This window comes from Cynoglossus semilaevis, chromosome 3 (genome assembly GCF_000523025.1).
Source record: "Cynoglossus semilaevis isolate Cse_v1.0 chromosome 3, Cse_v1.0, whole genome shotgun sequence".
Taxonomy (NCBI): domain Eukaryota; kingdom Metazoa; phylum Chordata; class Actinopteri; order Pleuronectiformes; family Cynoglossidae; genus Cynoglossus; species Cynoglossus semilaevis.
The window spans coordinates 8,626,510-8,651,214 of record NC_024309.1 but is presented as its reverse complement, the minus strand read 5'-3'; the positions used below and the strand labels follow the sequence as shown (position 1 = coordinate 8,651,214).

Sequence of the window (24,705 nt, the reverse complement as noted above, 5' to 3'; positions counted from 1 at the left end):
TCAGCTGTTGAATATAATTGTATAATTGTTGAATCACTTCTTAAACATTTTTTTCTCCCCTCCCACCCCCCATCCCGGGTGTGTGGGTAGCCTTAGATTGCTGAGGTTAGGTTAAACAAGCCACCATCAAAGCCATATTACCACTTGGGTCAGAGGAAGGTCAGGGTGCAGCAGGGTGTGTGGTTTGAGGCCCTAACAGGAGGGCACAACTGCCAGCCGGCCTAGGGCTCTACTGAATGGTTACACAGGCAACAAGCTTATGTTCAGCCGTGCTCCGTGCACAAAGCAGAGCGCAGCTGTCTCTGCAGCCATACCCGATCACTGAGCAGTGCCGCCAGTGCCAAAGTAAGTGAAAGAGGCCTATTTATAAAGTAGGAAAAACCCACTAGTATCATGAAAGTAAAGATAAGTAGGGCGTTGAGGTGTGCTAAAAGTCCTGAGTGTTGATGTCCAATAATCTGAAAATTGCACATCTTTTATGTTTCTGAATGAAAACTCCATAGTGGCCTTTTTGTTCCAGTCCTTTGAACTCTTCGGCATTTTGCATTCCCCTGATCCGTCCCCTATATTCCTCCCCCAGTTTAATCACGATGAGTACAGTAAAGGCTCATTTAAAGGGTCATTAGTGCTAATCCCACAGAACAATCAGGAAGGAGAAACAATGTGCTCTCTGGTGCTTCGGTTCTGTCCAGGAATAAAGGCCTCATGTGTGCTCCGCAGAGACTTGTTCAACTTACATCACACCAGAGGAAATAAATAAACAAACCAGTAATTCAAAAGTGATGTGTATTTTGAAAGTGACACAAAGCATTTTTCTCATAGAAACCTCTCTGGGGCCCGTGAAATTTGTTATATTTATTCTATGGAATGCAAGTGAGAGGCAGAAGCAACAAACAGTAGAGGAATTCAGGAGCCAAGTGTGTGACTTTCAGATTCTATCACACATTCACATGTACAGTTGTGTGTGTTAACACTATTTAACAACACCTTTAACAATGTTTAGATCGGCTTTCTTGAGTGCCTCCTCCATTAACTCTTAAGACTGCCTCAAGGCAAGACACTTAAAGTGTGAGTACAAAACAAAATGCTCAAAGGAGTGTCTGTTTAAATACACAGATCTCCATCAGTTAATCCTGCTCAGCATTCTTTCAGCTGGCTGACTGGAGAGACACTGTACTTCCAAACTAATATTTATTAGCAGTGTCCCTACTATCTGGCACTTTTGTCAGTCAGTTCATGTCTGTTCTAAGATAGGAGTCTGCATCTCTACACTCTGATCTCTTAAAAAATACCTGCTGTTAACTTGTGAAGCTCATCTTCCTAAATGTCAAAACAAATTGTAAGGTCATCTAAATGTCATCTACATGAACTGCTTAATTTTAAAAAGGTTTCTGATGTTCCTTCAAAAAAAGCTAAGCTGTGAAATGATCCAGGACTACCTCTGGCTGACACAGAGCTCCTAGAAATCCCTTTGCTTATAAGTGAACTTCAGATGACCTCAGAGGAAAGTGGACCAAGAGAAATTAAGTTAGGATGAGAGGTAACCTAAAGGACAAAGGGAGGTCTCGTCTTCATCCGTTGCAGCAGCTTTGTTTTTTGCCTACTTTACTCTAGCCCTCCTCTTACTGGTCACTACTTGTGGCACTTTATTGGGATTGCAATCTTAGGCGTTTCAGACATTGTGACTATTGATGGCACTGTAGCTTATTGTATCACAAACACTAGGTTAGTATCAGATTCCACAATGGACATATTTTGTCACTTCTCTGAGCTGCATGAACAGGCTATTACTGGGAACCATTGGCATGTAAAATTAAATCTGGACTGGGTGCTAACATTACGCTAGCTGGATGAATGGCTTACAGTTATTTCACACCATCCACTGCTCAACAGAAATAGAGGGCCTAGTCTCTTTGTGTTTTGGTTGCATCTGTTGTTTGACAGTAGAGAATGTGCTCTCGACCAAGAGCGACTGTTTGTGTCTTATGATCTTTTCTTGTGTTTTTCACCCTATGTTTGTACAGTAGTTTTTGCAGTGCATTTATTTCACTGTAAGGTTCTGTGCACTCAACCACCCCACGATGAAGGGCTGTTTGTCCAAACAGTGCCAATGTTTGCACTGGCCTGTCATGACTAGACTGGTCTGGATGCTGCCCATATGAAATACAGGACAAACCAATGAGCTCTGGCTGAGACTCTGCTTATCACAGGAAACATCTTACCAGAGGAAGAACATACATGCAATGCCGAGTTGTACTAACAGCCATGACAATCATAAGATGTTTGCCGACACTTTGACTGAAAATCATTTCAGTCATTTGTATGTGTGTATGACAATGAGGCAACAGTAGATGTTTAACACTTCATAATGCTGTTTATATTTTTTTTCCATGTGCATGTTCTTTAGACAAAAACATCACAGTTAATTACTGAGACATTACGTCAGGGCTTGTCTGTTACTGTTCAATACGTTATTGAAAGCAAATCAGTTGAATTAAAAAAAAAATCAGTGAGTGATTTATGCTTAGAATTAAATTATTTGATGGTCTTTGTGTAAAAAAAGATTATGAGGGTGGGGTGGTTTGCACTCACTGAGGTTTGACCGGGCTCAGATGTCATGGACCTGCCATTTGCTTTCAGACCATTAACTCTAGAGACAGAGCAGTATGGTGCCACTCAGTGGGACTGCTGGGACTGAAGGCACCTTTTTTCTACAGCCAGTGATGGATTACTGATCGCAAGTCCATGTCTCAGTGACGTAGCCACGAGCCATTTTAATGCGCCCCACTTTGTTCCTACCTCAGTATTCAGTCTTCAGTACAGAAATGTTTAAAAATGTTTGGCAAAATTTCAGATTTTTGCAATATGTTATATGACCAAAGGTTGTACACTCACCAGCAGCACTAATGTATGCTGCTCATGGACAGGATGCCTGGATGTAGCGTGATGATTCAGTGCTAAAAAATGATTGGCGACAGTGGCACCAGGGTTAATGTAGCGGAACCTTCTCTCCGCCTCTCCTGGCCCCTAACTCCTCACTCCCGGTGGTGTTCCATCCCCCCCACAGACCCTCAGTCATGCTTGACTCACCAGGGGGAGACTTCTGAGTGACAGGTGGAAGGTTGATGGAGATTGGCCCATACCAGAGAGTGGCTTTAACAGTCAGCCAATGGCAAGATCTCAGGACACAGAGTCAAACAACAGCAGGTCAGATGGAGATTTTTTGTCTAGGGGATTGAAAAAGCATAGAAAGGACATAGTAGAAATCTTTGAGGTGAGAATTGTCCCTCCAGACCTTCAGTGCTGCTGTAGTTGTTTTGGAATGTTTTCTGGGTTGCCATGAACTGGTTGTCTGTTAATTTCAGGTCAGGAGAAGTGATGTTGAGTGATTTTGTTTTTATGAGAGAGTACTGATGAGGTTTCTGTCAGCACGCAACATGTGCTTTGGACTTTTGGGTACATTTTCTGGGTAAACTCGAGGGCTGAAGCACGAAAGAATCATTTTTGCTCTGCTGTTTATGGATGTGCTGTTGTGTTTGAATATAATTTGTGACCAGATGCACTTCATTTATGTGGAGTAAATACACCTGTTACTAGAAAGACCTCTTTCTTCTGGGAAAAACTGCTTCTCTCCAATAACTTGCTGTTTGTACTATTATTTCGTTCCTTGTTCCTTTTGTAATGTATCCATGTCTTTTCTCCTATTGTCTCCTTAGTCAACAACGACTACAAGTGCCACCCAGACTTGAGTGAGTGGCCTGGCTGGACCTCCTTGGCCTCTCCTCATCTCTCCATTAATCCTTCAATCCTGCCATCCAGTCTCTTGTCATCTCTGGCACCATGCTGATTCAGTGGCTGGCCTACCTGGCCCTGCTGTCCCTGGACTGGGCTCCAGGCAGCTGGGCCTTCACCACAACCAAGGCTCAGAGTCTGAGGGGTCGCATCCAGAGAGACCGACGAAACATTAGGCCCAACATTATTCTCATTATGACAGATGACCAGGATGTTGAATTAGGTGAGGCTGATACATTTACTGAGAATTATAATCTTCCAATGACATTTTATATTTTTTGCTCTACACTTTAGTCATTGTCTTTGGGCATGTTTCCGTCACATCTCTGTACATGAAATATTAAATAGGACCATTATGCTCCTACCGAATAGCCATCTGGCCTGTATACTGCTAAAATATAATTACTTTGCCACTCTTTAATTTTTAAAAAAAAGGGTCTAAGCAAAGAGACTTTTTTCATGCAATGCATTATTATTTTCCAGGTTCTTTGCAGGTAATGAATAAAACCCGTAAAATCATGGAGGACGGAGGCACGTCTTTCACCAACGCCTTTGTCACGACCCCTATGTGTTGCCCGTCACGATCCTCCATGTTGACCGGCAAGTACGTCCACAACCACAACACATACACCAACAACGAGAACTGCTCTTCTCCATCCTGGCAAGCTCAGCATGAGCCTCGCTCATTTGCTGTCTACCTCAACAATACCGGCTACAGGACAGGTAGGTTAACATTTATGTGCCAAAATCTAAACTCTCTTTCTGAATGTAAGCTGCTAATATGATGTCTGATGTATACTATACTATGTAGTAAAAAAAACAAAAACACTGGTTGGCACTAAAACACTCTCATTTTTTATTAAAAGGTGTTTGAACAAACCCCTGTTTTCTACTAGAGAACTGAAAGTTAATGTAATTATGTTTCACCTGCACTGGTGAGAATCTGTCACTCTTTTTAAAAATATTTTGTATTGGTACTGTATTGGTATTGGACTACTCTGCTGTGATAAATACAGAAACATTCACTTGTGGTTTTTTATCAGTGTCTGTGTGAGTGATGTGCAGCGCAGGTGGGGTTCTAATTGGTTGCAGAATGGCGTGCAGTTTTCAAACTGATGTGTGAGTCTGCAATTAGCTCTCTCTGGGACAGACTGGCTTCCTGCCCAGCCTATCCGAGAATTCTGTGCAGTGCAGCCAGAGGGGGAAAAGACAGGCAACAAGTTGTGCGTCATTGGCTTGCACAAAAGATAAATTCACGCAGACCTGAAGAATTAGGATTTTTTTACAGGAATAAGCAAACAAAACAGAATCCGTACCAGGTGTCTGAGTACAATGCACATTAAACAATTGTCTCCGTTCTCTGTTTTTCACTTTTACAGCTTTTTTCGGCAAGTATCTCAATGAGTATAATGGCAGCTACATCCCACCTGGGTGGCGTGAGTGGGTCGGATTGATCAAAAATTCCCGCTTCTATAATTACACCGTCTGCCGCAATGGTTACAAGGAGAAACATGGTGCTGATTATGCCAAGGTATGAGTTAAAAAAAGAGAACTATAAACGCCATCACTCATTTGTTTCCTCTTTATGAGTGGAGATAAAGACTTTGCCTGACAAATTGCATGTTCCACTCACTTATAAATACAGTGAAGCACTTCAATTATCACAGTGTCGTGATCCAGGTTGGTTGGAATTCTTATTTGGGAATAAAAGGGGATGTGCTGACTTCTTTTTCTGTACTATCCCTTTATCATGACATGCTTTACCTCAACATTTAGACCCTGTAAAATTGAACTTAGTGTTTATGAAAAGCCTGTGGGTGTGTGAAACATACATTTTTGTTTTGTCTTTGTTTATGTCTGGCCCTTCATTTTTTTCATCTTTTTAAGTCTGAATATGATTTTCTCTCCCCATGGAATCAAAACATAGAGGAATATTTCACTTAATCACTGTCAGACTCCTGAGATACACACTGTGGTTTCACTCTCTTCTCACAGCCCTAGTTGGCATCAATCTTCCCCCCAAACATTTTTATAAGAGCTGTCAGTTTGTCTTGGCAGCTCTACACCAATATCTTCCTAGGTAGCATAGTTTTGAGAACATGAGGAATCCACAAGGTGGGCTTATAGTTTGGAAATGTGTCAGATTTCAAAATGGCCTGCCTGAAAGATGGACAAACAAATGTTTGGACTGCTGCTCCCAAGCCAACTTGGACTGAGGTGTAAAGTTACCCACAAGATGAGGCCAAGGTGTTTACATGACATGAGTTTGGTCAGCAGATTGTGGTTTAACACCGAATGGCTACATTATTTGCTATTTATTGACGAAAAGTCTCAACATACCATCGCCAGGTCAACCACAAGTCCTCGCTTTAGGCTCACGCTAAGGCACAAGATGATGATGGCTTACACAATGTGCAGCTGGAAAACCAAGTTGATGTAATTAGATCAGATATTTGCAACTACAGCCCTTCTGATTTTCTGCCTGTAGAAGTTCACTGAGGTTAAATATCTTTGTTAAAGGCCCTCTAGTTTGTTAAAGAAATAACATTTATCTGTGGAGACCAGCGTGTTCCATTGGTTCTAAGATATGCACCCTGGTAAAACCACCTCTCGGTCAGTGTGTGCTGGCCTTCTGCGGATCTGTTAACCCTCCGAAGAATAGTGAAATTTTCTTCTTAATAATGCTCACTTTAAATCATAAACCCATTTTTATTTATAAATATATTACTTGCAAATTTAATCTCATCTGAGCCTTAACAAAATCCTCAACATTAATACCACTTACAGGTCTTTTTTTATAATAACTGTTGCAAATAAAAAGGAAATGAGAAAACACAGGCAGAGGGAAGTGTCTCAGCCATTGAGTCTATACTTTATGTAGTCATTTGTTATTATTGTAATTCTTGCATACTTCACCTTTGATATATAATAGTTTCTAAGGGCAATCTTATCAAAAACCTGACAGTTTGTCACAGAGGTTCGACAGTGGAAGTGGAAGAATCTCAATAGGGAAATAATAACATGTGTAAATGTATCAGTCTTATGCGACTGCTTCTTAGTAATAATCATCTTCCAACGGTTCAGAGAAAAGTGATTTCTCACCTCTCTGCCAATTTGCTAACCAGCGCCCAGGCATTCCCTGTGACATTGTCACTTCCTTCTGACCTGCCAGAGGTATTCACAGCACTGCACATGGTAGTGCTTGTCATGCTCACGCAATCACCAGGCTTCATGGGCATGTACAGCTGCCAGAACATTAAAGCTGGCCCCTGCTGTAAGACCTATTAATAGAGACAGGATGAAACGGCCAAACCCACATCTGACATTTCATGGAAATCACCCTTTACTCTTTTATTCCTAACCTGGCACTCCCTTTTGCTTACTGTATGCCAGGCAACAAAAGAGTCATGCCAGAGCTCCAGGTAGAATGGTTAACTCACAGCTGGAAACTTGGCAGTTGTTATTTTAATTTGTGTTTAAGTAATAAAGTCACTGTTCAGTTAACGAACAGATCATTTCAGCATGTCAAAAAAGGGCTGCCAATATATAAAAAAATCCAAAGTTTAAATCTATATGTATTACAGATTTGTTCGTTTAGTTTTGTCTTAGAATACTCTCCCAGGAACATTTTTTTTATACCCACCATAAATGCCAGCATCTGATTACATTTGAGATTTTTGCATTCCGTTTGATTTTACCTTCTTGTTTCTTTGAGTCAATGTGTAAAGAATTAATCAAGGCAAGACTAGAGAATAGAGAATATTGATGCATCAAACCAAGGCCAAATATTTCAAGAGGAAAGGATGTTTCTGAGAAGGCGTCGTCAAAGCTGTCATAACAACACCCCATGTGAGAACTCCAGGTTTCTCGCCCTCAAATGGTGACACATTCAGTAGTGCAGGGATCCATTGATGAAGCAACAGCCCATGTACTGTATACACGCACAGGCTTCAGCATGCACACGCTCTCATCCACACACACACGCACACACACCGGCCGGCTGCCAGCTGTTGACTGGACAGATTGGTAGTGTAGTGCACTCAATGGCCCCAGTTTATATCCCCACTGGCCTGGCTCCATTTATTTGAACATGACTGGACTAAGGAAAACAACATGTCATGGTGATTGGTCTGCGAACCAGTTTTATCAAAGCTGGTGTTGTTTTTTATTTCTCCTTCATTTCAAGTCTCCTCTATATGTCAGTTCAGCCCTGTGGTGCTTATTTACGATATTGGCTGTGCTGTGTTTTTTTTTTTCCCTAGGACTATTTCACAGATCTGATCACCAATGACAGCATCAACTTTTTCCGCGTGTCTAAGAAGATGTATCCTCACCGCCCTGTGATGATGGTCATCAGTCACGCTGCTCCTCATGGTCCAGAAGACTCTGCACCTCAGTATTCTGAGTTCTTCCCAAATGCTTCTCAGCATATGTAAGTCCCATGGCTGCTGTGAATCTGTCTCTTCTTGCACAGGAGAAGTTTGAAAAGGAACAAAAGTACAAGCAGCTATCCTTGTGATGAACTTGGTGACCTCTGACAAGTTCATAACATGTTGGGGGAGTTAGGGACCAAGACTTCATGGCTAAGCTTTGTTCAAGCCCCAGGTAAACAAGGTACGCATGAAAATCGAAGAATCAGCAGGTAAATGTACCAGTGCATCTGGCTGGATATATGTGACCCTGAAGTGTGTGTGAGGGTTAGACAGAGGGATTTTATAGAAACTCCCAACATGCAGCTTTGTCTGTGCACGTTGCTCACGTACTTCATCTTGGAATTTCATCAGATCCAGGAGCAGAAGCTGAGATGTTGTTTGCTGCTCATGGTGAAGTACAATTTTCCTTGGCAGACAAATAGATCACAGAATCATCTGACGACGTTCTAGACCATTACTAAACCTAAAGTATTCCACTTTCCACTGTGTAGTGTCTCTCTTGATCTAATAATAGCTCTGGTTCTGGGCACAAGGAACTAGGATGCTCTTGTATCACTGCTCATCTCTTCAGCAGTTATCTGACCAGAGAGAAAAAAAGTACTTTCCTGACCAGTGACTAAGATTTAACCGTCAGAGAACTTTGAATTTGATGTGTTTTTGACAGACATGTGATGCAGTTAATCTCCAAATTACTTTTTAAGTTAATGTTGTCATGTACTGTAGTAGTTGTTCAAACTTGATTTTTGGTAAATGTGACAGCCCTAACACGCACTAACACACAGAGTTCTTGGTACTTAAAACCTGTGGAAAAGTAAAAAAAGAAAAAGAAAAAAAAACCCAATCATATTCAATATCCACTGATTATATATGATGGCTTTGTGGTTGCAACGCAGCTTTCATCTAGCAGCATATGGAATTTCTCCTTGTTAACATTAAATTAGCATTTTAATGATTTGGTTTTCCTAATATTATTAGAGTGTGCACATTCTTTGATGAGTGATGACAAGTTGCTGAAGAAAACCTGCTGACAACTCAGCGAGTGTGTAATCAAAATGATTTATCATCTAAGAATAGCTGAGGCGCACACCATGGAGAATATCAGCAGTGACTTCTTTAAAGCCCTTGCCAAGCTTATACTTACCTCCCACTACTCTCATCACTGAGTTGTGGCAGCAGCGGAGGACATTCTTTGGCAACATGCCCTGCCAACCTTGGGTAGGCCACTTAACGTCGGCTACCAGGATGCATTACTACACCAGGTTCACAAGTCACAGGGTTCAAGGTTGGAAATCGGGCGAGTGTTTCCGTTTCTAACTCCGTTTTCTTAGTGTTCAGTGTTCCTTCACTTTCTATCCCACTTAACATTCCCCTGTGTCTGTTTGCCCTGGGCCTGTCACTCTATCTGTGGATCTGTGTCTCTTTATCTTTCCAGTTGTGTCTCTCGGTGTCTGCTCTTGTTGTTTTCATCCAGTTTCGCCCTCCCTTTCTGGTGTATTTTGCAAAGGGACTTCCTGACCCTGTCCATATCAATCAGTTATTTTTCTCTGCAGCTCCTAGGATGAGAAGAATGCATTGTGTGCTTTAGAACACCCTTTGTGACATTATTAATCTATTTTTACCCCCTAGCCCCTGGGTAAGGGGGGTGGAGCTTGGGCCGGGGGCTGAGTGAAAGGGTTGACCCAGTGATATTGTTGTTGCAGTGTGTGCGGAATATGTGGAGTGATTACTGCAGTAGCGCAGGTATTTAGCAGTAACTTGTTTCCATGAGAAAAATATTTTCCCACAGGCGGGGGTGGGGAACAAATTCTTTAATATGTACGATAATATTTTCTCAATAGCGTGCACAGAGTAGGACCATTATGTAAACACGTGATGGTGATTTTATTTGATCAGACTTTGTTTTTATCATTGCAGCTGATTTTATATTCAGTTAAAATGTAAGAGGCAGGCTGTGGAAGAGGGAGTGCGTGGCAGGAGGAGAAGGAGCCGCGTCATAAATCAGAAGCTTTGACAGCAACAATGGCAGGGGAAGGTTTGATGTTAATGTCATTAGCATTCCATAGTGTAGGTGTTCTTCACTCTGCGTGTCACGTGCGAGCCACCCCCTCATTATTTTAAATACTATAGAATTGTTGCACTTTCTTAAAGTCTCTTGCTTGGAGTGAAATCGTAGTTAAACTGGCTGTAGATCAACCAGCTGAATATATGTCAATGTTAAGTTTTCTAAGGTCAGGAGGAAGAAGAGTGGGTCTGAACCTGGGTCAAACTATAACTAATACAATCTAATACAGCTGACCTCAGAGTGACATGTGCCTAATTTAATGAAGAGTTCACAGTAAAGTTAATCTAAATATGTAAAAAGAAAAAAGACACTGTGGCTTTACAATAATAAATAATGCATATTTATCTACAAAGTTTACTTAAATTGTAAAGTTTTCTTAAAAAAAAAAAAGAAATCACGCAGTAAACCTTTAGTGCACCCTTTCCCTTAATTTAAAGAAAAATACCACAAATGACTGAATGGTTTCTCTCAGCCTTTACTCCGTAAATAAGGCGACCTCTATGCTGTTTCTTGCTCTTGTTATTCCCTCATTTGAAATGACCGTGACTTATTGGGGTTTTGGTCCAGGAGCTGTTGCAAACATGACTTTTGGGCCTATTATTTTGTTAAGCATGTGCCAACCCTCAAATGACTTTCCCGTGCCAAGAGCGCAGTGGAGCGAGGAGCCTCTCGTCTCTGTGCGAGAAGAGAGATGGTTTGGGGAGAGAGGTGTGGAAAAACAGCGAAGGTGCTGGCTGCTGAGTATTATTATAGGATATTTCCTTGGACAAACAGTGTAGCTATTGATGCGTGTCAGTGGCAGTGGACAAGCGTGGCACCTGTTACAGAGCAGTAGCTTGTGAAAAGTGGTAGACAGGTGTCACTGGGAGCCTGGTAGCTGTTACAGGCTCAGGTCGCTGGAGTGCAGACAGAGGGTAAAAAGATTTTTACTCTGTGACAAGTGAAAAACATGTTTACTTTTATCAACAAAAACACGTACATTATTTGTAACATTTTTCCATCATTTTGTGTCCCTTTGTGCTTCTGCAGTACCCCCAGCTACAACTATGCCCCAAACATGGACAAACACTGGATCATGCAGTACACCGGCCCCATGAAACCCATCCACATGGAGTTCACCAACTTTCTCCATCGGAAAAGGCTGCAGACACTAATGTCTGTTGATGACTCAGTGCAGAAGGTGAGTACCTGTTGCTGTTCTCTAGTAATGTTTTAAACCAACTTGATCTACGACAAAGATCTTGAGCTAAACGTTAACCTTTTTCCAACACAGTTGCTGCATGTGAGGGTTGCAAAGAGAATTTAAAAGACAACATTTGTTCTTCCAGACTAAAGGCAGTATTACCAGCCTCTCTTTAGTTAGTTAGTTAGTTAGTTTAGTTTAGACAACATGAACTTTGGTAACATTGGTAAACCAGTAGTGTCAGGCACATTATTGAATAATGATTTAAAAATAATAATTTCTCAGAATCATTTTATTATATTCCTGTTCTTTCTACCCAGGTGTATGATATGTTGGAGGAAACTGGGGAGCTCGACAACACCTACATTATTTACACAGCAGACCACGGTTACCACATTGGCCAGTTTGGATTGGTGAAGGGAAAGTCCATGCCTTACGACTTTGATATTCGAGTTCCATTCTTCCTGAGAGGACCCAATGTGGAGCCAGGGGCAGTGTAAGTACAATAAACACCTGAAAACCACACCTTTTTATTTCTTGGCTTTTCTTTCTCTGCATTTTGTGAACTTAAATTAAAAGAAAAACATTAACTTAATCTTGCATTCCCATTTCCAGAAACCCTCATCTAGTGCTGAACATTGACCTCGCTCCTACGATTCTGCACATCGCCGGTTTAGACACCCCTCCAGACATGGATGGAAAGTCAATTCTTAAACTGCTGGAACAGGAACGAACAGGCAACAGGTCTGGATGAATCCTTTAAACCATGCTGCATTCTATGCTGTATTCCGCTTTAATTCAATATGGTCTCTGGGCAATTTGGCATAACTTACTTGGCTAGAGGACTTTGGCTGGGAATCACTGAGTTACAGTTAATGAATACTGTTCGCATGTTGAACCTTCATCAACTCTCCAGCAAATGTTAAGTTGAAGCCGTGTCCTGAATGCACGCAAATCCAGTGAAACAGAAAAAAGCCAAACTGTCGATGCTACACTAGGCTTATATTTGTCCTGTATCAGGTCTTATATGTGTTTCTAACAGTAAATACACATAAAACGTATTTTCTTTTGAAAACCTAATGCATTTTATTTTCCAGATTCAAACCCAACCGGAAACCCAAAGTCTGGAGAGACACATTCCTTGTGGAACGAGGGTAAACTGCACTTTTTAATTATTATTTTTAAGCCACAGGCATGTTCATGTTGTTTCAGAGCATTGTGTGTCACAAAAAATATTTCAATGAACCTGAAATATTACCTCTTCTAGCAACACAGATGCTTTTCCCAATTATTTTTATCTGGCAGACATTCCTTGACCTCAGGAAACTGGTTTGGAAGCCAGTGTGATTGCAGGAGGTTGGAATATTGTTTGGTGAGGCTTTAAATTTTGGCAAATTGTGGCAGGAGCTGCTGACACGTGTAACGTGTGTCATTTTCTCATTTACTGGAAAAACTTGAATTTTTTTTTTTTTTGAATGAGCACTGCGTAGATTTAGCAGGTAATGAGAGCCGTGAATCTGACTCAGCATCCTGTTGGAGACAGACGAAAGATTATTTTCAGTAACACAACGGAGGAAGACACACACAAAATAAACAAAGGCATGCCAGGCTCAGGATGATGTTTCCTCATGTACGGTTGGATGGTCTCACACTTTAGTCTACTCACAGACATGTTCCCAGGCCTTAGTGTGGAATGTATTCGCCACACTGCTGCTTCACTAATGGCAACATCATTCACCAAAGTGCTGCTTCACTAATGGCAACATCATTCCCCAATGTTTTTACTTGTTGTGCACGCAGTAGTACACCTTGTCTGTCTTTTTAACAAATCTGGTGAGTTGTTCTTTTTTGCTTTCTTGCTATGTTGCGGAAAGTGATAGCCCAAATCTGACAGCCTGCTAAGATAAGCTAATGTTGGAGATACGCTGACAGCAATCTGACAAGAGAGAATTAACCCCCTCAAGCTCTTTTTTTTTGCGTGATACAGGTATCCAAAGAAAGGCATTGGTTAAAATTATATGAAATTAGAAAGCAGAAAGACGTTTGTGGAAAGATGACAGATGAGACATTATTATACCATTGTTGGTCAAGACCAGATTCAGCTACAAGCATATGTAATGATACTGTATGGTACAGTAAGTCATGACCGTGCGTACAGCTGCTTTTTTCCTCGACTATCATTTATTCACAATAATCCCTATTTTTTTCCAAATCACTGTGTTGGCCCTTCACGTCTCCTTTCCATTTACTTGCTCTTCAGCCAGCATCTGCGTCAACATCTCCAGACACAAGTACAGAAGTAATGAGCAGGTCAAGGCTGCTGCCGCACAGGGGAAATGAGTCCCAGTGGCATATGGTTATGTGACAGAAGAAGCAGCTGATCCATGGACCCCTGTGTATAAAATGAAAAAAATAAAAACCCTGAACTTTGAACTGTTTCACTATTAGCTAATTTAATCCATTCTGCCTCTAATCCACACTGTCTGTCTGTAGTCTTTCTTCTTAATACTCAGATAAGCCTCTAAGTGCCTTTCACTGTTCTTCTATCACATGTAGCAGAAAAGATACAATAGATACAATAAATGTATATATTTTATGTTTACATGAAATATTCTCTTATTTAAAATCCTCACATGACCTTCCAGTAAACTCTATTTCTGAGCACGTGAAAACCTGAAATACAGCTGGGACAGACAGTGTTATTTGAGAATCTAATCATCCACGTAACACAGCCGTCAGGGACCCGCACCGACAACAACTGTTACCTCTTTAATAACCCGTGACTAAAGGCAAGGGACTACAGCCCAGCCAGTGTGTGAACATTGGCCGAAAAGCCCTGAAACTGTGTGACAGACAGGATTTTGGAAACAACAGCTCCACTCTTGAAAGGCAACAGCTTGTTCTTTGCTGTGTTGTCGTTGTCATTTTCTCTGTGGGTCACAAATGGCCAGACCAAGTTGGCAGAGACCTGGGGGATATAGTAAGGGATAAGGGGTTTGGCATGTTGTGAGGAGAGAGTTGGCCAAGTCCCTTCAGTGGCAAAATAGAAAGAAGTCTGGCCGTGCCAGGCTGAGGTCAAACAGCCTGGGGCAGTAGTCCATGCCCAGGCTCTCTGGCATAAACAGATGCCACTTTACCCATCATTCATTGGCTGAGACAGTATGGAACAACAAACATTCTGAATTAAGAAAAACTTCTGTTCAGTTAGTTTTTGGTCAATGCTACTTTTAATAGTCAAATTGCTTATTGACTGCCTAAATGGGAGTGTTCATGGATGATGACATCCTGTTTCTTTCTTTTTCTGTCACGCAGAAAGATCCTGAGGAAGATAGATGACTCAGTGAACACTCAGCACACCAATAGTCTGCCCAAGTACAAGAAGGTCAAAGAGACGTGCCAACAGGCCGAGTTCCAGACGCCCTGTGAACAGCCTGGGCAGGTAAAAACAAACGCACTAATGTGAACACAAGAGAACTTATATTTCTGCAAAACCTCGGTGAACAGAAATAACTTCTGTTCGAGTGTGGAAAAATATTGTCAAATTTTCCCTAATGGTGACAAGTACTATTCTTGAAGCAACCTATGTGCTGCTGCTGCTGCTGCTGCTGCTGCTGCTGAAACACTCCTTTACAGTAGATCAGTCACTTCATAATCTGCCGTATTAGCACGTTCTGTAATTTAGCAAATAGTTGGTACCCTTTGCCCAGTACTTTCATCTGCACACATTCATTTTCTGTCAGACCAACATCCTAGTGGTACAGTGCTGGGCCTTGGACTAGACAGACCAGAACAATACAAATTTTTCAGGTAGCGTAAAAAGATAGCAGACCTTCTGCACAGCCATGAAATGAAAACCAGATCCTTTTATGGTCACATTAGAGCCTGTTGGCAACAGTCAGTTGTGTCAGTTATTAAAGACAGCCATGAGACTATTTTACTGGAGCTCAGCAGCAGAAAAGTCTAAATTGTGTGAATTAATTATCTTTTTCCTTTTTGGTGCAATTTTGACCTGCCACCAGAGTTGGGATTTCAATTTACAATGAGCTAACAAACTTCACTTTGGTGATTCATTTTATTTAAAGTAGGAGCAAAAAGATCATCCACCACAGGTTGACTTACCATAGTTTGCCACCACATGAAAACAAAGCCTCTACGTGTCTGATTTTCATCTTGATGCACCTGACAATTATATTTGAAGGGATTGGTATTTGTTTATGTGTGTGTGTGTGTGTTGCAACTACATCACGTAAACGTCAACAGTGTGTAGTCCAGCTATAATAACAAACCAGATATAAAGGGAGCGGTCGGAATTGGTAAACACTGATTTCTGACATGCCATCAAATCTCCATTCTACTGTATTCATTATACTAAATATTGCACAGCGCACAAAGGTAAGACATTGTCAGAAACGGCCCTTTTGCTTCCATTTGACGCGACCACCCAGTGAGTAGCCTTAAAGACAGTGGAGCGTTTCTTGCACAATTACAGGGGAAACAGGCGCTCACACAAGTGCTCTGTTTTTTAACTGCAGTCATTCACACTATTATAGTATATTCCATCGACTGTATATTTTCTGCCTCTGAATGTCATCACACCTCCCGGCTACTTAGGAAAACAGAGACATGAACTTGGGTTATTGAAAAGTCAGTGTCTTTTAAATACGTCTACAGGGTTCACTTTGTTCAGACCAGGCCCGCTGGCTTTGCTTTGTAATTTTGTTGCTGTTATTGTTTAGGACACCCACACACACCCACCCCCTCACCCCCCCTCCCCCCCCCTTTCCTCCAACTAACGTGACTGGCTTGTGTTTCTCGGGGGGTGGGGGGGGGTCATTCAATTCTGCTCATGTTTCATCATGCATGGTTATTCACCACTGCTCCCAGCAAAACGCTTCTCCTCCGGAGTTTGTCATCCATCTTTGTCTCTCAGCTGCACTGATACTGTTGTGGCTCCAAACACTCACAGGAGGTTAAAAAGAAAAAAAAAGAGAAGGGACTTAAGCTCTTAAGTCATTACATGAGCTTTTTTTTTTTTAATATATATATAAAAGCCCTCGTTCCCACATTCAACGCTGATCATCTGTTGCACACTGCAGATGTGTCTCTTTCATTTAGACAAGACGTAACCCGGGACTGTGCTCTCAGCAATTAGCCTCAACTTTCCTTTCCTACTGGGAACGAGTGTTTAGAAAGACAGAGGATGTAGGCGAGAGCGTGAATATGTATTTACTCAATTTCACTCGTGACGCATTTGGCACAGTCACGCTCCGTGTGAGAGTGATAGGGATTTTCACTTTGTTTTCTAGACACCAGACAGACCCATTCTATCTCATGTGGTCATTTTCAGTTTATCTTTTCCTGCTTTACTTGGATGGCATTCTTTCCCACACACTCACATTTCCCTGATATGTCTGTTAATTTTCCCAAGGAGTTTTTTCTTCTTCTTCTTTGAAATCCCTACAAAACCAGAAGCTTGGCTGCAAAAGCTAGAATCACAGTTTTCATTTTGTCAACAGGTTTTATGAAGTGTGTCAGTATCATTTTCACTGAGTTAACCCCCCACACCCCCACAACAGCCACTACTTATTAATTTGTAATTTCCTTTGTGATTACAGAAATGGCACTGTGTGGAGGAGATCCCTGGGAAGTGGAGGATACAGAAGTGTAAAGGTGGTTTGAAAGAGGGCTCCAGGAAAAAAGTTCGCAGCCTGAGGCCCCGCAGCAGTTATGACAACAGAGACAGAAGCTGCGACTGTGGGGATTCTCTCTTTAAAACCTCCAGGTCTGAACGCCGCACCCACCGTCCGTTCTCTTCCTCATCTGGTCAACGTAAGTACATGTGAAGAAATCAGTGTCTTTAATCAAATATTGTGTGAAAGAAATGCAGTGCAAATGATTGTTTTGGTGGAGAATCTGAGTATTTGCCAAATGACACAAATCACAGACATCAATTTATTTTCTTTAACTATGAATTACTTTCATCATCCCAGTCTGTAATTGTTTTAGTGTTTTTGACTGATGTATTTATACACAGGAAGATCAAAAAAATCATTGTAACAACAATCAGACCATTAATTTCATTAAATGGGTTATACCTGGTGTTTCTGTGCTGGTATTGAGCTTTGACGCCCTCTAGTGGAGTTTGAAAGTCACACACCAAAACAGTAAATGTACTGAATTCCCCTGGAATTATTGATAAACAACTGAATCAATCAAAGTCCCCAAAATGATGGTAAGTTGCGTTAAATTTTTTAATTTTTTTTACTCATTATTCAACTACAGGTTTTCGCCCACGCTTTGTCCACACGCGACCCACCAGGTCTTTGTCTGTGGAATTTGAAGGTCAAATATACAACATTGATCTCCAAGCAGATGACCAATCAGCTGTCAGACGTATCTCTAAACGTCATTACAACCAAGAAGAAACAGCACTTGGCCTAGAGACAGGCGATGGTTCTGAGGAAATGTTGGCCGATGATACCAATGCAGTGGGCTACCCGAACTCTGTCAAAGTGACCCACAAGTAAAAAAAAAAAGAAAATCTAAAATAATCACAACTTCTACTGAATGTGTAAGTGCTGATGTTTTGTGTCTAACAGTTTTGGTTCCGCAATTGTTCCAGGTGTTTTATTTTGATGAATGACAGTGTCCACTGTGAAAGAGAAGTCTACCAGTCATCCAGAGCCTGGAAAGACCACAAGAGCTACATAGACCAGGAGGTAGGTCTAGTCATTAGTCAATGTGATCTATTGTTTTCCTTCTGTTTTGACTCATTTTGACAATGAGGCAGTAGAGTCCTTGATGTCATCCAGTTGTCAATTTTTTAGCCCTTGAGTCTGAATGACTCGTGCTAGACTAAAAGGTTTTGTTTCCAGATTGAAGCACTTCAAGACAAAATCAAACATCTCCGCGAAGTGAGAGGACACCTGAAGAGGACACGACCAGACGAGTGTGACTGTGGGAAGAAAAGGTTTGTCCTTAACATTTTCACCTCCTAATTCAGGCATTTTTACAGTGTGTTAATTGTATTATTTTTTATCTTAGGGCTGTTTATTTCTAAGCGGTACAAATACAATATTCTCACCCACCATCCTCACTGTTTGTCTCTATTTTAACCCAGCTATTTTGTAAAAGGAGACAGAAACAAGGCTGACAGACTGAAGAACAGAAATGATCAGCTCCATCCATTTAAGTGAGTTTCTCTTATCATTTAACTGGAATTTTTGCTCCCATTCAATGTAAACTTTCTCTGTATAAATCCACACTGACCCTAAACGTTTACCAAAACTCTCCGTGCTGTGTTTCCTGATGTTGGCCATCTGCGCAGTCTGTGCATGTCAGGTTTGAACATGTGATTTCCTCACTAAAGATTCCAGATGACCAGTGTGTACATGTGCGCACTGTGCCTGCGTTTGCTTTGATGTGTCAATGTTTGTGAGCTTAAAACACAAACAGGTTCCTGAAGGAGCCGTGTCAGAGTCCATGAATGGACTCTGTGTGTGCTTGCAATGTCTGTGCAAATGTGTCTGGAAGTGATTGAGTAGCATGGAAAGATAGAGTGACTCAACAGAGGGGGAATCAGTCAGTCCCTCAAACACAGTGATCAACTTGCACTGGGAAACATTGGAAACTGATTAAACCAATACAAAGCAGCTGGGTTTTTTTCTTTTTCTTCTTTCCTTCAACGTGTTTTGTTTTCGCACAGTGGCTATAATGTCATCTGAGAGAAAATTGGACCTAGTGAGGGATTAAACATGAAAGTAAACAGACTGTCATATCCTGGAATGGGTGATCCCTATTTGGAATTCCCCTCAAAATCCTGGACTTTTTTGGATTAACAAAGAGCAGGGGCTGATGTCATTTTTGCATCCCGCCAATCTGTAATTGTCTCGTAATATCTGTTCTGCAGGGAGGCGGCACAGGAAATAGACGGGAAAACCCAGTTGTACAACGAGATCCGCAGACGGAAGAAGGAGAGAAAGGAGAAGAAGAGGCTGAGGAAAGGAGATGACTGCAGTCTGCCTGGACTCACCTGCTTCACACACAACAACGATCACTGGCAGACCCCCCCCTTCTGGTCATGTACGTATTCATTGAAAGAAAAGTGACGCTCCTAATACTGTCACATAAAAGACACCACTTATTGGTGGATTAAAGCAGCAAAGTCTGTGTTTAATTACACAGAACACGGTGACAGAGCAGCGTACAAATGTTTCACTCAACTTCTGTCTTACACATCACAAGCTTTGATTATTAACACACACTCACAGACACACACGCACACAGTCGGAAACCTGGGACAATTAAATAAAAAAATTAAATTAAAAATTAATTTAAATTCAAACTTTCACATCCATAAATTCTACACAAGTGTTTGTGCATGAATGTGTCTGTTGTGTGTATCATATTTATGAATTAGTTTTAATATTTTAAAAAGGCAGGTCACGGCTGCAGACTATGTTTTTAGTGCAACTCCAATGTTTTTGCTATGAAAGAGAAGGCATCACCGGCATGACTATGCCTTTAAAGCCACAAGGACATCCAGATATAATGTGTGGCACCAGTTTTTGACCTGTTACTCAGAGACTCCCAGTTACGAACAGACTGACAAATTCTTCTCTCTTCAGTGGGTGGATTCTGCGCATGCACCAGCTCCAACAACAACACCTACTGGTGCTTGAGAACCATCAATGAGACCCACAACACACTGTTCTGTGAGTTTTCAACCGGCTTTCTGGAGTACTTTGACCTCAACAGTGACCCGTACCAGGTAGGGAAACACACGGTGTGTCTGCCGTGACTCAACTGTTTGTCTGCTCTGCATCTCTGCAAGTCCCGTGTTGTTTTCATTGGCTCCCGTTTTCATAAAACCTAGACATGTCTCATTAGTGCTTTCAAAATGTTTTTACTGTAATTTTATTCTGCCAACGTTCAGTGACTGTATCAGGGTTTGTGTGCCGTATTTGCAGCTGACCAATGCCGTTTACTCAGTGGATCGGGAAGTTCTCAACGCCCTACACGCTCAGCTCATGGAGATGAGGAGTTGCCAAGGTTATAAGCAGTGCAACCCTCGGCCCAAAGGCCTGGAGTCAGGTAAAAAAAAACAACTCACTCTTTATTCTTTCTTTATCATTTTATTGTCCCGACCTTCTTCAAAGTAATGATGACATGTTTGCACCCGTGGATGAATGCATTTGATATAGTTATAGTTGAACACCAGCAGTGACTGAAACAGATTCTAAGCAGAAAGGAATTAAGTAACTAAGTTTAGAAATTGTTGGTCTAAGTCAAGTAAACGTTTAATTTGCCAGTAGAATAAAAAGTTTGAGTAATGAGAAAGTTATAGTTAAGACACTTTATGACCGAGAACAAAAGTTTTTTTATCTCTTACATATTTATATTTCTACTAAAGTTGCATCCTGGAATATAAGAAATATAAACTGAATTCACTTTTACCAAAAAAAAAGCAACATGAATAACAACCACTCCTAAACCAAAATCTTCCTCACGGTGCCTCCTCAGGTCATCAGTCCAGGAAAAACGACTTTTTGAAATATTGTAGTTGAAACTAATGTATGTTTTAGCCTCTTTATCCTCTGCTGTGTTTAGAACCAGTCTCAGTCACAGTGGTGTTTGTGTGTTTGCACATATCTGCATGCTGCATGTGTTTTCAGGGGATTTCAGGTGGAGGTGTAGGAACCATCACTCATTCCAATGTTCTGTTCCACTGTTCTTGTCATGAAGACACATACACATATATAACACACACACTCTCTGACCCTTGCTTCCACTCAGTCCTGGGCCTGCTGACTCACACCACACTGGAGAACCTCCCTTCACGTTTCTCACTCCCTCACATGTTACCACGGTAACCTTACAGTTGTGTGTCCTGAAGACTTTCCCCATTTATGACTCATTTAGGGTTTAAGACGTTATTTGGAGAATACTGTCATCACTGCAGTTAAGGTTGTCATTTTATTCCACTGACATGCACTACTGCCACGATCAGCCACATGATTTACTTTCCCAGTGTTGCACGGTCCAGTTATCCTATCTGAGCTTGTTAATAAGTCATGTGATGACCTGAACTCTGGGTTAAGCTGAGCTGTGGTGATCGTGTGTGGCATGAACCGGCTGCGTTGTTTATGTTGTGAGGATTAAAAAAAAACTTCATGTCTGTAATTACCCGCTGCAGAGTGGAGCTCGGGGGCGGCCAAGCAGCACTGAGAAAACCGATTGTGTTACAGTGCTGGCACAGTCCAGACAAGTGCAGCGTGCCAACATGTCACGTAGCTGCCGAAAATGTCTCACCCGCTCTGGCCGCCTTGGCTCATTTCAGTGCCAGCTCCATGAACCAGTGAAATTGCTGTTGTGGTTACATGAAGTGATGTTTTTGTTGGCGTAAGAGATTATTAGATGTCTACCATGTGGCAACCTGGCAGTTTCAGCTGCATCTATTTGAGGACTGTGACCTAAACCATCATTATCACCTGACGACATAACTTTGTGTATTTTGCTTTGAAGGGGAATCCCAGTTGAACTCGTCACCTCAAAAACCACTTGACTCTCTCTCTCTCTCTCACTCACTGACATGCTCTCTCTCTCTCTCTCACTCCCTCTCTGACTGCTCCTCACATGACTTCCCAAACTTTTTCCTCCCTGTGTTGTTACGCCAGTTCAGTCCAAACCTCTGTACTCCTCACACCTCCTTGTCATCAGCTAATGATTGCATTTTTCCATAGGAAGTAGCAGCCGTGCATGAAAGAATCTTCAGTGTGAATGATCTTTTTCTTAAGTATTTATATATTTACCCTCCCAATTCTCCCTGAATCAAAGCATTAACAAACGATTGCTTCTATTTTTCCGATCAGGAGGTAAAGATGGAGGAAGCTATGAGCCACACAGGTATCCATCCAATTTTATTTATCTTCAGTGGCTTTTTATTTATTTTTTTGTTCTTTAACATCATGCATGGCTCCAATTGCCTCATTCTCACTAATAATATGCATCGATGGAGTTTCAGCACTTGATCTGATCTGTGGCTGCATGCTGGGGACACGCTTACAAATCAAAGATCTGGTTTTGTATAATTTCGCCCTTTGATTTTTCATGGAAGCAGCTTCATTTGTTGTCATGTCTGTGCGCACAACCTGCTTGCGCCTTTATGCACTTTTCTACCTGTCATTACTGCGGTTATTCTGTGCTTTGTATCTTTACAACCTTTGCTTCAGAATGCTTCAATTGAATTGATTCATTTTCTTTATGCAGTTTTTTCCCCAACCTTTTGCACTAGCTTTGTTTTATAGACTAAAATCCCAGATGAATTTACATTTAACACATGATCAACCAGACACCACTAATTTTACTGAGTAAAGCGAGTGTTTGGTCCAAAATCTGTTTTATTGTGACTTTGAAATCTTAATAAATAATAATCCACGGTTTTGTACTGCTGACAGACACAACCAACTAAGTTGAAATTCTTAAAAATGCAATACTTGAAAAAAGTACTATGGGTTTTCAAGAAAAACATGACTTTAATATTTTAAAATAAAAAAAGGTTTTGCCATTTCTTTTAGCTTTTTGTGTGATTTTCCTTTTCCCCTATTTCAATTCAATATTCAAATTTCATGGGTCAGCAGATGAGATATTGTCATACGTTCAGTAAACTGCTGAGAAACTGCATATTTGGCAGCACCAATAAAAATATGACCTTGACCAATCTGTGGGTTTCACCCCGGTCTTTTAGGATGCGTGCTTCACTGCAGCATGGCTGAACACAGAAAACACTGAGATTGTAGTAGACGTTGCTGAACACAAGCCCAGCCAAGGCCTGGAGTGCACGTGAATGCCAATGCATGATCCTATATCATCCACTCATGCATCTACATTTGACACAGGATAATAAAGGAGCATTTTAACATTTTCATGTAGACATGATTATTTGCTCTGTTGGAAATATTTCATTTATTCCATCATGTTGAACGGCTTCTTTAACATCACCCTCCAAGCCAATGTTGACATCATCACATCAGTCCTCCAGTGTTGACCTGTCATTTAGAATAGTCCCCCTACCCCACTAGAGTGCTGTCCATTCTGCCACTTTCTCATCTAGTGGTCGAATGGGCACCTATGTAGCTGCGACCTCTCTGTCTACCCACTGACATTTGACCTCTGTTTCTGACACCTGCCAACCAGGCAACAGCAGCACCGAAAGTGGTCAAAGAGGAGACCAAGCCTCTTATTTCTGTGAGTCCCTCAGCTTTATGTCCAACCCCTTCCATCCTATTAGTTGCAGCAGTGCAGACCTCACATGGGGAGCTGACCCAGGTGGCACATTGTGTCATTCTTCTTTAATTTCTGCAGAAATCATATTCAGCCAAAGACCCTTCTTTTTTGCTAAAGAAGTTCTCATTTTATTTTCATTATTTCCTGATTAAGTTCTTCAAATTTATTTTTGATTTAATTCTGCAAATCTGGGAACCATTCATCAGCGATCTATTTTCTTCTTCTTTTTTTCTTTTTTTTTTTGCTCCTCTGCATTTTGTTTTGTTGATCTATCTTTTTCTCCTCCCCCTTTGGTTGCATTTCAGGTTTGCTGACTTGGCATCATTAACTGCACCTGTTTATATTTCCTGTGCAGATTGGACTTTATGATGCAACTTTATATATTAATTTCTGAGCCAGCATGTGTTTGCAATTCTTGTGGCTTGAGCTTTGAGGTTATGTTAAACATTGCACCTCAATGTGTGTGTGTGTGTGTGTGTGTGTGTGTGTGTGTGTGCGTGCGTGCGTGCGTGTGTGCGCCTCATGCAGATCTCTGCTTTAGAATGAGGCATGCTGTCAGTCAACAGAAAACACGGCCTCTGTCTTTTTCCACATCCTCACAATTCCTTTTTATTTTCATCTTCTCGACAGCACACAGCCAGTATGGGACGGACGACAGGGTTAAGCTCCCGAACTTGACGGACGAGGAGGTGAACTGGCAGGGACTGGAGGACATGTACAGCATCAACGAAAGCCTTTATGATTGTAGGCCCGACTACAGCCCCGGCCCAGACGACTGGGCAAACTTTCAGAAGGATGTAGATAATATGTTTGCACTGCGACACGTTTTGAACAAATTCAACCAAACCCATAAGCTTGACGACTCCACCCTGCCAGAGTTGGGCTCCGGGGCCGGAGGTGGAGGCTTTGAAGAGGGCAGCGGCGGCGGGGGGCGGGGGGGGGGGGGTGCG

The 24,705-nt window shown here is 41.6% G+C and overlaps 1 protein-coding gene across 3 annotated transcripts in view; it reads left to right on the top strand.

The window, feature by feature from the left end:
- Positions 1–24,705, top strand: part of sulf1 (sulfatase 1) — a 71,984-nt gene that overhangs the window by 44,536 nt on the left and 2,743 nt on the right. Inside the window, exons 4-23 of one of the 3 annotated variants that reach the window (XM_017031766.2) lie at positions 3,717–4,015; positions 4,276–4,515; positions 5,172–5,323; positions 8,055–8,224; positions 11,317–11,467; positions 11,791–11,966; positions 12,086–12,214; positions 12,568–12,624; positions 14,783–14,909; positions 17,086–17,299; positions 17,753–17,993; positions 18,093–18,189; positions 18,346–18,440; positions 18,591–18,662; positions 19,380–19,552; positions 20,098–20,240; positions 20,440–20,563; positions 22,342–22,375; positions 23,666–23,716; positions 24,386–24,551. In XM_017031766.2, coding sequence (XP_016887255.1) covers positions 3,841–4,015; positions 4,276–4,515; positions 5,172–5,323; positions 8,055–8,224; positions 11,317–11,467; positions 11,791–11,966; positions 12,086–12,214; positions 12,568–12,624; positions 14,783–14,909; positions 17,086–17,299; positions 17,753–17,993; positions 18,093–18,189; positions 18,346–18,440; positions 18,591–18,662; positions 19,380–19,552; positions 20,098–20,240; positions 20,440–20,563; positions 22,342–22,375; positions 23,666–23,716; positions 24,386–24,419 — 2,655 coding nt within the window. In that variant the 5' untranslated portion in view covers positions 3,717–3,840 and the 3' untranslated portion in view covers positions 24,420–24,551. Of the gene's footprint in view, positions 1–3,716; positions 4,016–4,275; positions 4,516–5,171; positions 5,324–8,054; positions 8,225–11,316; positions 11,468–11,790; positions 11,967–12,085; positions 12,215–12,567; positions 12,625–14,782; positions 14,910–17,085; positions 17,300–17,752; positions 17,994–18,092; positions 18,190–18,345; positions 18,441–18,590; positions 18,663–19,379; positions 19,553–20,097; positions 20,241–20,439; positions 20,564–22,341; positions 22,376–23,665; positions 23,717–24,385; positions 24,674–24,705 lie in introns of those variants that run through there. The other 2 variants (XM_008307768.3, XM_025054648.1) reach the window with 2 other exon arrangements.